Source organism: Archocentrus centrarchus, chromosome 5 (assembly GCF_007364275.1).
Source record: "Archocentrus centrarchus isolate MPI-CPG fArcCen1 chromosome 5, fArcCen1, whole genome shotgun sequence".
Classification (NCBI taxonomy): domain Eukaryota; kingdom Metazoa; phylum Chordata; class Actinopteri; order Cichliformes; family Cichlidae; genus Archocentrus; species Archocentrus centrarchus.
The window spans coordinates 20,034,452-20,046,704 of record NC_044350.1 but is presented as its reverse complement, the minus strand read 5'-3'; the positions used below and the strand labels follow the sequence as shown (position 1 = coordinate 20,046,704).

The 12,253-nt window shown below is 39.9% G+C and overlaps 2 protein-coding genes across 3 annotated transcripts in view; both read left to right on the top strand.

Moving 5' to 3' along the window:
- Positions 1 to 3,937, top strand: part of sfi1 (SFI1 centrin binding protein) — a 13,237-nt gene extending 9,300 nt beyond the window's left edge. The window contains exons 28-30 of one of the 2 annotated variants that reach the window (XM_030728910.1): positions 109 to 253; positions 333 to 432; positions 3,024 to 3,937. In XM_030728910.1, coding sequence (XP_030584770.1) covers positions 109 to 253; positions 333 to 432; positions 3,024 to 3,188 — 410 coding nt within the window. In that variant the 3' untranslated portion in view covers positions 3,189 to 3,937. Of the gene's footprint in view, positions 1 to 108; positions 254 to 332; positions 433 to 3,023 lie in introns of those variants that run through there. The other variant, XR_004019955.1, reaches the window with a different exon arrangement.
- Positions 3,669 to 12,253, top strand: sxph (saxiphilin). Its single transcript, XM_030728914.1, has 17 exons — positions 3,669 to 3,791; positions 4,078 to 4,241; positions 4,913 to 5,012; positions 6,749 to 6,925; positions 7,030 to 7,192; positions 7,315 to 7,379; positions 8,190 to 8,347; positions 8,437 to 8,623; positions 8,709 to 8,857; positions 8,926 to 9,016; positions 10,016 to 10,063; positions 10,149 to 10,331; positions 10,542 to 10,689; positions 10,857 to 10,939; positions 11,040 to 11,224; positions 11,840 to 12,026; positions 12,113 to 12,253. The coding sequence occupies exons 1-17, from the start codon at positions 3,734 to 3,736 to the stop codon at positions 12,154 to 12,156; spliced, it is 2,190 nt and encodes a 729-aa protein (XP_030584774.1). The 5' UTR covers positions 3,669 to 3,733; the 3' UTR covers positions 12,157 to 12,253.

The following is a 12,253-nucleotide window of genomic DNA, read 5'->3' as shown; positions in this document are numbered from 1 at the left end:
GTATGGACCTTGCACATTTCTTCCTAGCATGTTTCATTTTTTATATATATAATAACACAAGTTATTAAGACATCAAAGGCCAAACAACTGTTGTGATGTTTTTTCAAGAGATACATCTGAACACTTCCAGTGGAGAAACTGAGGTTCCTGACGCTGAAGATGAAATAACTGATCCAACGTCAGCTCTGATGAGGGAGCTTCTCAGGATTCAGCAGGACATGAAGAGTTTCCAGCTGGACAGAAAGCAGCTCCGGTAAAAAAAAGTTTTGCATTCTATTTTTCGTCACTGTACATGATATGAAACAACAGTGTTTGTGTGTTTGTTCACTCAGGGCATGGCGAAAGCTGAAAGGGGTATTACAGAGTTGGCTGCAGACCAGTGGAAAGGATGAAGTGATGGAAAAAAATGCTGTCTGTCAAGAGTTGAAGGAGGTAAGGACACAAGATAATTTTGTCCCTGTTTATGTTGAACAGAGATTAACAAACTTCGTAAGCTGAGCAGGAGCAGGACCTACATTGTGTGCTTCAGAGAATATGCCTCCAAAGGTATTGGAACAGTGAGGCCAATCCCTTTATTTTTTGGGTTTGACATTAAAAAAAAAATCAGTTTCAAATCCTTTGCTTGCAATAACTGCATCAAGCTTGACATCACTAAACTTTTGCATTCTTTATTTGTGATGCTTTTCCAGGCTTTCCTCTCAGCCTCTTTCAGTTGTTGTTTGTTTGGGGGGGGTTACTCCCTTCAGTCTCCTCTATAGGGTTTAACTCTGGAAATTGACTTGCCCAGTCTAAAAGCTTCCACGTCCTGGCCCCGATGCACTCTGTAGTTTTTGCAGTGTGTTTTGGGTCATTATCTTGCATGATGAAGGATCTCCCAGTTAGTTTGGTTGCATCTTTCTTTAAATTGACAGGCAAAATGTTTCTGTAGACTTCTGAGTTCCTTGTACTGCTGCTGCCGCTCATGCATGACATCATCGATGAGGAATAACAAGCCCATCCCAGAGGACGCCATGCAAGCCCAAGCCATGACATCATCCCCACTGTGTTTGACAGATGAGCTCTTATGTTTTGGATCATGAGCAGATCCTTTCTTTCTCCAAACTTTAACCTTTCCATCACATTGGTAAAGGTTCATCTTTGTCTCATCAGTCCATAAAACTTTGACCCAGAATCTGAGGCTTGTCTCTGTATTTCTTGGCAAATTTCAGTCTGGCCTTCATCTTCTTCTTGCTAATTAGTGGTTTGCATCTTCTGGTGAAGCCTCTGTACTTTTGTTCAAGAAGTCTTCTGTGAATACCTTCACTCCTGCCTGCTAGAGGTTGTTGCTGATGTCACTAACAGTTATTTTAGGGTTTTCTTTACAGCACTTACAATGTTTCAGTCATCACCTGCTGTTGTTTTCCTTGGTCTACCTGTTCGATATCTGTTACGTCGTACACCAGTGACGACTTTCTTCTTCAGGACGGTTGTACTGGCTATGGCCAAATGTTTGTGCAGTGGCTCTGATTTATTTTCCATCTATTCTCAGCTTCACAATTGGTTATTTTTCACCCATAGACAGCTCTCTGGTTTCCATGTTGGTTACTCCTGTAACTATAAATGCACAGGCAAAACCCAAATCTGAAACTGAGCGTAGACATTCAGCACTATTTATTGTCTGATACACCTGTCGGTCACATGTTCCAATACTTTTGCTCTCAAGAAAAATGGGTGCGTTTAAACAGAAGGTGCTATCTTCTGAACTGTTTATCAGATCCAGATGTAAATACCTCAAAATAAAAGTTGAGATGTTAATCTTTTGTCTGATCTTGTTTTTTTTGTTTGTTTTTGTTTTTTAATGTCAAACCCAAATATTTTCAGTGTACAGCAAAAATAAAGGGATTGGTCTCACTGTTTCAATAGTCTTGGAGGGGCGCATGCTGATTTATGCTATCTTGTCCTGTATTAGTCATTGCAGCCCAAACGCAATATTCGCATTTGGTTTCAAACATAAATATCAAGCATAGTCTCCAGCCAGTAGGAATAAAGACTGGTCTGCAACCAATCTGGCAACCACCAGCCGTGAGGGAAAAATGTGTATTCCTCAGCTGGTTCTAAGTGGTTGCTGGGGTTTGTTGGCAGTCGCTGTGAAATCGATTGTTAAATCGATTCACTCAGGCCTGGAGGCCAGTCAGTGACCCCCTGGTAACCACCAGTCTCTAGGGAAAAGTGTCTATTCTGTGACCTGTTGGCAAGTGGTGGCTGGAGGTTACAAGCAGTCACAAAGAAGGTGGTGCACCAAAAACCTCCTTGCTATTAACTTGGTCACCGATAGGTTGCTGCAGTTGCCAGAAGTGTGCATGAATGACTCAGATTTTCACTTTGAAGGCGATTCCAGTTTGTGCCACACTTTTGTGAGTTTCACTGCAGCTTGGGGAATAAATGGATACCCTCTTTGTGACAGATTTCATCAGGCAACTTTCAGTAACCACTCACCAAACAGTTTTGGGGTCACCAAGCAGTCTCTAGTCCTGTGTGACTGAGGCCTTAGAGGCCATTAATAAAGTGAACTGCCTTTTGTTTAAAAAAAAAAGTCCCTGAATTTCATATATTTTGTAATTATTCATATATTTTGTAATTATACAAAATGCATAAGCCCTTATAACAACAGCTATCTTTGCTCAACAACTAAGGGTTATTCCAGCCGGAAAACATTACTTTTTCACACATTTTCACTGTCTGAGTGGAAACATTTAATGGTTCACATTTCTTTGATTATGGAAAGGAAGAAGGCATACCGGCATCGTGCCAGAGCATGTGCAGTCCTGAGCACGATGCTAGTTACCTGAAATAACTTCTGAAGGTTCTCTCACTGATGGCTCAGATTTTTCATGCATTCTTTTGAAGCTTCGTTTGAACAGTAAATCTCTGTCTGTAGAAAACTAAGCTTAGAAGGAGGTGCATTACATGTTATTGAAAATGGCATTGACTCTGTGTCACTCTTGGTGTTTTTTTTTTTTTTGTTTTTTGTTTTATGTTGACAGTTGGAGGAGAACATCGACAGACTGTCAGCTAAACTGGAAAAACATAAACCGGTGATGTTGCTGCACGCTGAGCGAATTCAACATTTGCAGACTGTCCTCCAGGATTTAAGACTTTATGCTCCTCATCAAAAAACAGAAACTAAAAACTCTGCGTTTCTAACATGACAGGAAATAATGGAGAGCATGACGGGCTCACCTGCTTATTGCTTGTACTGTTGTTCATGTGCCGGCATCACATTTTATTAAAATAGTCTGATCTGAGAATTAAATGAGCAGAGGCTTCACCAGAGTGTGCATATTATCTACTCAGTGTTTATAGCTTTACTGCCCTCAACTCGTGAGGACCAAACTGAATGGTTCTCCTTAATTGTCATGTGAAATGTCTTTAAATTGATTCAGCATTCCCAAGACATAAAAGCACAGTGCCTAAAAGCACCGCTCAGCTCTACATCTACACTGTAAATGAGAACATTGGATAGGGGTCGTCCTTGTTGCAGATGGTGCAAAATCTGTTCCATATGTGTGCAAAGAGTGACTTTACTGTTTTCAGAGGAGGTGCCCTTACGCAATAGGTTTTCTATTATCCTGTTGGTAGCAGTGCCTCTAATACTTTGGAAAATCACTGAACTAAAATCACAGATTTCAGTCTAACAGAGGGGACAGCGGTCTGTTTGCACATTTGTTAAATCTTTGCTCAACAGCAGGTCAAAATGCGAGGAATTTATCCTGTTTTTATCCTCTTTTTCATCTTTGTGTGCTCTGTAAGTGGTAAGTGTTGCTATTGAACTAGGTTATTTTTATTGTTTCTTAAATTATTTTTTGTTAAACAGCCTCATTGTATTGTCGAAGTGTTTCTATTCCTTTGTACATGTTGGGGATTTTCTTGTTACCATCTGTTTGGAGCTTTTGTTTTTCGGGACATAATAAAATTGAGTTTAATTATATAAATATTGTAGAAGCTTTTGAATTTACTCAAAGTTGGAAAGGACTTTATGCATTTTGCTTTTCTGGTGGATTTTTTTTTAAACAAATTGAATTGTTCCCTGCATGGCAGCTAAGAAGATGCGATGGTGCACAGTGTCAGATCCTGAACAGAGGAAGTGTGCAGAGCTAGCTAAAGCTCTGGTGGCAGTGCTGCCACCAGCCACTGTGGCAGCTTTTGCCAGACTCTCATGCATACGAGCATTCAGCACAACCGACTGCATGAATAGGATCAAGGTGAGCAAGTCTACAATACACAATAAACAGTTTTAATCCCACTGGGAGCAAGTCATTTGAACCAGTCCAAGTTCAAGATTTCCTATAAAATGAAGCCATGGGAAAGCTTGGATACTGTGGCTCCTCTGAAAAAGAAGGCAACAAATCAGAGATGCACGGTGAACCGGTACAGCTCTCAAACATGCACCTTAATGCAGATAAAACAATAGCTGGAGAGGAAATGGCATCTTTGTTTGGCCTGGAAGAAGTTTGTAACTCTATTAAAAAAAAAAAAAAAAAAAGCATAAAGGTAGGAAAACTTACTATTCATCACTGATTGAAAAAAATAAGAACCCCAGGTTTCTTTCCAGCACCGCAGTCAGGCTGACAAAGAGTCAGAGCTCTGCTGAGCTGAGTATTCCTTTAACCTTAACTAGCAATGACTTTATGAATTGCTTCACAAATAAAATTTTAACCATTAGAGAAAATAAATATTCAGTGTCTCAACTTTTTTTTTTTAATCATTTCATTATTTTTACAGTCCAGGCCAGAAATGTTTTCCATGATAGCATTTTAAACTTGTGCTACTAGACCTACAACCCAGAGTCTGATTGCCTGTTCCTTTTTGGAAGGAAGATGCATTTGCTTTGAGTTGTAAAAGTAAAACTCATTCTCTTAATTGTTTGTTTCAGGCTAACCGTGCTGACATAGTGACTTTAGATGCAGGAGAAATTTATTCCGCTGTCAAGCAGTTTGAACTTGTTGCCATTGCTAAGGAGATCTACAGTGATGGTAGGTTTTAGTTTATGTTTTTGAGATACATCTTCAGCACTGATCTGAGAAGGGGGTTATTCCATGAAAAATCCATGAGTGCCTCCCTCCTAACCCTTTTCACAATCGGCTGGGTTTTTTTGTTTGTTTGCTTTTTGTACAATAATGTAAGCACGGCCATGCAATATTTTACCTTCATACTATGAAAATGTTACGAGCTACAGGCCCAATTTGGCTCTTTTTAAAATCTCCTTTTTTTTCCCTAATTTTTGAGTAGTACAAGAGCTAGCGACATTTAAAAAAAAAATGCAGCCAAATAAATTTTACACTCACTCCAAAAAATTATCTTTTTTTTTTTTTTTCTGCAACCAGCTTTGAGCATCCATATCATAGGCTGTGTCAGATTTTCCATAGCAAAACTGCACCAATTTAATGTCTGTGACATAGAGTAACAAAAACAATCGCTGGTGCCCTGGACGTTTTGTGTGTTTTCTGATAGTTCACTGGAGAAAACTTCAAAAAGTGTATTTTGGGTAAATTTTTCTGGGTCACATCACGATGGAGGACAAGTAAATGGTTAAAAGAAGTTACAGCTAAATATTATTTAGGTTCCTCAAATTGCTGGAGGAACTGTGGAGCCCGGGGTGCAAATTTTCTTCATTTGTTTTGGTTGTGCCTACTAATCCAAGATTTTTGGTTAAATATTAATTTAGAGATGGAAGAAATTCTAGGTAGGCAAATACCTATTAAATGGAATGAGTTCTTATTTGGATTCTTGTATTCAATAGACATGGACACTGAATCTAAATGTTTATTTGGTATCTTAAGTTTAGCAGCTTAAAAATGGTTAAGTGTAAAAGTCCCATCCTTGGTTGACTGGCATCAGATTATATATGGAATATACAAAATGGAAAGAATTACATTTTCAGTTAGACTACAGTTAGTAAAATTTAAAAAGATTTGGGCTAATTGGGAAAAAACATTATGGTGAAATACCCAGACTTTGTATGACTTATTGTATAAATAAGGAATTCGAGATTATAAGTGTGTGTATTATGAGATTAGTTTGTTAGTTTTGATGTTTTTTGGTGTGCTTTTTTGTTTTGTTTTTTTTTAATGATTGTTGGATAATATATATTTCAACATCATGTTTAGTTTGGTTAATGTAAATGAAAGGATGAATTATGTATATTAAAAAAATGGAATAAAAATAAAAAATTGAAAAAAAAAAAGAAGTTACAGCATGTGAAAGGGCTCCCTTTTGCCTACTAGTCGTGATTCCTTCTATGTATAATAATTTTGTAATACAGTATATATTTTAAGGATAAGTGAATGGATGGATGGATGATATATATTTTAACACTTGTCTATTTGAAATTGTATTTACTGAATGAGTTAAGACCATGATAATATTGAGTGGGTGCATTTTGAGACTTTGGTTTTAGAGCGTGACACCTGGAGTGGGTTTTACATTGAGTTGGTTTCAGTTTTTTATACCGCAGCTCAAATGTGTTTTTCACCCTAAAAATTTCATGTTGTGTATGTCCTGAAATTAGGTCTGTTAAAAAGCACCAAATCTTGACCCTCACCTGTGTAGTTAAATTAAACCTGAAACAATTTTCAGAGTATGAAGGAAATCTTTTGTATCTAAACTTCCACAAAACAGCCGGCTGATTCTGAATGGGGTCAGGTGGAAACTTTTTCAGATTTAGTTGATACGAAATGACCCACACGTCTGTTTGCATATTTAACTACAGGAGGGTGTATTCTGTCTGTGGCTGTGGTGAGAAACAGCAGCTTGGACCTAAGATCCCTGCAGGGTCACAGGAGCTGTCACAGCGGGGTTCGATGGACAGCTGGCTGGAGTCTCCCACTCGGCTTCCTGCTTTCCAGAAACTACCTGAGCTGGTCAAAAGAGCATCCACTCAGTCAGGGTACTAAGACTATAATCAGCTGCCAGTGCAGCTGCTTCTTTCCATGTCCTCATTTCTGATCTGGCTTTTCAGTCCCCTGACTTGTTTTTCTCCTCTCCTGGCAGATGTCAGCACCTTTTTCAGTGCCAGCTGTATTCCTGGTGCTTCTGCCATGGCATCTTCTCTGTGCATGCTGTGCCAGGGCCAGAGGTCTTACACACGCCAGAAGAATTACCACTGCGAAACGTCCCACAGTGAGCCCTTCTACAACAACCAGGGAGCTCTGAGGTTGGGCTTAAAAAAAGATCAACACGTTCTCAACTTACATCTTATATTTGAGACATTTGAAACACGAGGTGCCAGTTAAAACATCATTGAATTATTTTTATTTCTCTTTTGTTCTACTACAGATGTCTCAGGAGGGGGGTAGGGGATGTTGCATTTGTGGACCATTTAGCACTTGAAAGTATTGACGGTAAGCAGTTTCTTTTTAATTATTTAGTGTATTGAAATAAAAATGTGTCTGAAGTTTCCTGGTAATATTCTAAAACCAGCAAAATGCTTTTTGGTAGAAAATAGAACCTACATAAAGAGGTCCATTAGAAAAGTAAGTGCATCATCAGTATCTACTTTATTTAAAGTTTTAAGTCACAAAATTTATGGCAAACTGATTTTTGGTCATCATACAATAACAGTAAAGAAGACACAAGTTTCACTGAGCAGAGACTTTCTGCTAAGTTTGGGGGATACAGTTCTGCAGTGCGAATCACAACACCACCTCACAGCTTGTATGTGTTTCCTCTAGAAGACAATATGTTGTTTATTGAACTTCCATCAATTTATTTTCTTAACTGCTTATCCATACTGGGAGGGCTAGAGCCCTATATAACTTATACCCTAGAATTATTAGTATCTCATTTGAGAAATGCTGTTGTGGCTGAACTCCTGGGAGACCCTTTAAGATCGACTCTCTTCTCTCTCCAGCCCGAATCAGGTTTAACACCTGAACAGAAATACTGCCGTAAATGAGAGTTTGCGAGAAGCAAAGAAACCTAAAAATACCACTCCAAGTCATAACTGTACAAATATAAACCTGGCAAAACATGATGGGAAAAGACATTAAACCTTAACACTGAGAATTCTGGGAATATTAAATCATCTATAGGAAAATATTACAACATCTGCTTTGATATAATAAATACAGGTCAACTACCAAACCACAGAACACTGTGATGACTTTTTAGTCTTTTCACCTTCATAGTTTTTTTTATGTCTGTTTTGACAGAGAGTGAGCGTGATGAGTTCAGGTTACTGTGTACTGATGGCACTCAAGCTCCTCTCAGCCACTACAGAAGCTGTAATCTGGGTCGTGGTCCAGGAGGGGGCATGGTCACCAGACTTCATTTTCGCAAGGTTGTTCGCAAATTTCTAGTGACTGTGCAGGTAAATAGTTCGCTCACTTTCTGTCTCTATGCCTGAAGGTCATAGATGTCCTTTTTCCCAGTAATTGATCCTCTCTATTAATTCTTAAGACATTGTTTGGTCGGCAAGGAAGAGAGAGGCGGCGCTTCCAAGTTTTTGACTCCTCATCTTTTGGAGAAAACGATCTTCTCTTCAGAGATGTGACTGAGAAACTTGCTATCCTGCAAGACGACATGGACGTCAGTCAGGTGCTGGGACTGGATTATATTGCACTCCTCAAAGGTCTTGGGCATGAAGGTGCTTATGCCTGCTGATGTATGATTGTTCATTTTTACACCCAGAACACACAGACTTGGGTTTTACGGCGTCTTTATGTTTGCAGGAAGCTCGCTGGAGGACAGTGTCATTAGGTGGTGCTGCATCAGCCACGCAGAGCAGAAGAAGTGTGAGCAGTGGGCGCTCAGTATAAAGTCTGACCCGCTGGTGTGCGTCAGAGCCGTCTCAATGCGTGACTGTATCGAGAAAATTAAGGTAAGCCGTCGAGATTGGGCAACATCGAGGCCTTTAAATTTATCAAATGACACGTTCCTTCACCACAGAGGGACGAGGTGGACGCTGTCTCGCTGGATGCAACTCACTCGTTCATCGCAGGGAAATGCGGTCTTGTTCCCGTTGTGACAGAATATTATGGTAGGACTGCTGCAGAATATAGTAATGAAGTATATATACTCTATTGAATGATGGCCTGCATTAGTCCTGCAGGTGTTTACCTCTGGCTTCTTAAATGTGAGAATTTCTTGCTTCTCCCTGTTTTTTTAATATCATTTTGAATTTAAAGTTTTAGACTATTAGTCAGACAAACCCAGCAGCTGAAACACACTGGGAAAAGCAGTGTACAAGCAGTTGGATAATTATGGCTGTAACTTTTTAAGTTTCCATTTAATTTACATAGATGCCATGTTGTTTTTGCATGTCTCCAACCCCAAAGATATTCAGTCTATATTGATATAGAACAGGAGAAAACAAACAATCCAGACATTTAACGTTTTGCTTAAAAAACTACTCAGTTCATGAATAAATAAAATTGTTTGTGATAGGTGCTTTTTACCTCCACCAAAGAAGTTATGTAATGGGTTCTGTTTGTTTGTATGTGTCTTATGCCCCAGTCACACTGGCCTAGAGACCAGTCAGCAACCCCCTGGCAGCCCAAAATCCTTGTGACCTCCAGCAACTTTTAAATGACTGAAATTGTTCACTGATCAGTTTCTAGGCCTGTGTCTGTGGGGATTTGGCAGAATGCTTGAAAGGTTATGGCTGGATTTGCATGAGAATTTTACTTCAGGTGAGCTTGGTCCAATTAATAAGTGATAATTTTTTGGAGTAAATACTGGTCCACATGTGGAGCCAGGATTTTTTTTTTTTTTTGTTGTTTTTTTGGAAGGATTCTTTACTGCACAATTGGACATTTCATGTCATAGTTTACAAATAATTTCTTTTAATTGGTTAAATTCATTCATAACTTGCAGATCACTTTCTGCTGATCAAAGGCCTTTAGTTTCAGTGGGTGTTCTGCTGTTTTGGGGAAATTGTAGCAAAACATCAGATTAATCATTAGATCTACTGCAGTCCTGTTCTTCATTAATTAAAAATGCAGATGAGCCACTCCTGTGTTCTCTTGGATTCTCACAGGAAGAAAGTGTGTGCTTGCTGAAGGATCAGCTCACTTGGAGACAGATGGTAAGATAAAGACAAAAAACAACTGCACGGTCAATTTACAGCGATCTTATTCCTACATAGAAACCGCCTCTGCTCCTTTGCTCAGTCTTTCCCTCACTAGTGGGTTTAGCAGTTGCAAAGCGCTCCAGCAGGAACATATTCTTAGGGAATCTCGGAGGCCGTCGCTCCTGCCACAGCAACACCTACAGCCCTGCAGGCTGGCTGCTGCCATACAGACACAGCTTAAGCCTGGCGCATAACAACAGCTCCCCCTGTGATCCAAACAAAGGTAGTGTTTCCCGCGAAGTTCCTGGGAAGTCCTGATTTACTGAACTTATTTACCAGTAATCACTTTCATTAAAGTCCACTTCTTAGAACTATCCCGTTCATATCTTAAGTTTTGCATTCCACACTCCTGGCTTTTTTTGTCATTTTAACCTAATCCACCGCTGCACTGAGCCTCCATGTGACTGCAGCCTGCCACTTTGTGTTTTCCTAGTGTACAATGAGGTGTTTTGGAAAGGCTGTCTGCCTGGCTCTGAGGGGAATCTATGCAAGGTGTGCATTGGAGGCACAGGCGAGACTACAACAAGACGCTGCACCGAAAACCACAACGAGCGTTACTATGGAAATATGGGAGCTTTAAGGTACCTGTAGTGGATCAGCTGAATTTTTTTTGTTCTAATTGTGAATTAAAGCCCTGCTTCAAAAGATAAAGAAATCCAATCTAAGTGTTTTATGTGCAGCTATGAGATGATAACTCAGAATTTTGTTGAACTGACCCTTTAACCCGTTATTCATTGCTTATACTCAGGTGCCTGGTTGGAGACCCCAGTGGGAAAAGCTACGGTGACGTTGCTTTCCTTGAGCAACACAGCCTTCACATCAACATCCTCGGTGAGATATTCACGATAACATTTTTGATGCGATCACCCCCACGAGCACACAGATGCTGACTTCATATACCGAGTGCGTGTTCTTGTTATATGCGCGGCAGGTTTGAACTCCACCGGCTGGGCAGAGGGATGGTTGTCGTCAGACTTCGAGTTGCTGTGTCCCGACGGTCGTCGTGCGCCGCTGTCAGACTGGGAAAGTTGTAATCTGGGAGTCATTCCACCAAACACCATCATGACACGACCAGTGCTCACAACGCGAGTGTACGACTTCCTTATGAAATCACAGGTATGGTTTTTAAACAAATGAAACCATTTTTACTGCTAATAAATTACTTTCCTCGGTGTATGTTGTAATCACTGCTTTTCATGCTTTTTATTCTTTGTGCTTTAACTTAAATAACTCAACTCTGTTGCTTTGTAGTATAAGTTTTGCAGAATTCTATTCATCTTTCTATTTTTAAATCTTACTCTGTGAAACTCTGTTTTATTTATATACCACCATTTGTGCACACATGCAGCCCAAAGTCAAATCGAGCAACAGTACCATGCTAAAGCGAACCCTCAGTACTGCAGCTTGAATAAACACCGTCATTTTCCCCTCATTGACATAAATGAAATGCCAAAATACATGCCACTGCATCTAGAAGGATTCGATAGTTTAAAACAGCCTCTTCGTGTCAATAACATAATCACAAATTAGCTGCATTTTGAATTCAGACTTCCTTGTGGTTATACTGTGTGCACAATTAGGTTGGATCCAAAGAATTATTAGAACCTGACCAGATATCCAGACACCTGTTTTATTTCTTGTGATGCATCCTGCCGTAAATCAGAACGGAAGGGACACAGGTGGATATTTATACGTCTAAATGTATTGACTGTTTGTTTTTCAACCATATAGGAAGCTCTGGCAGTCAACCCAAACACAGAGTTCAGGCTCTTTGAGTCTCACCAATATGGAGAAAGTGATCTGCTGTTTAAAGATGCAACACAGTGCTTTGTACACACGAGTCACATGGACTACCGCGCCATCCTCGGAGAGGAGTTCTACACTCACGTAGAAACAGTCTTTAACTGCACACACTCCGGTACAACTACAACCCGACATGGTGGCTGATTGTTGCAAACGTATGATTAAACTGTCACTAATGTTTGTCTGTTTTCCTTGCAACAGAAATCCTGGAGTTTTGTAATCAGGATGTGTGCAGCATATTTTAATGGGCACACTGTCGAGAACCAGCCAGCCTCTGCGCTTCAACTCTTCATCCGCATATTTGTTCTGTCTGCTAGTATCAGCGTTTTCACACAAAAACTC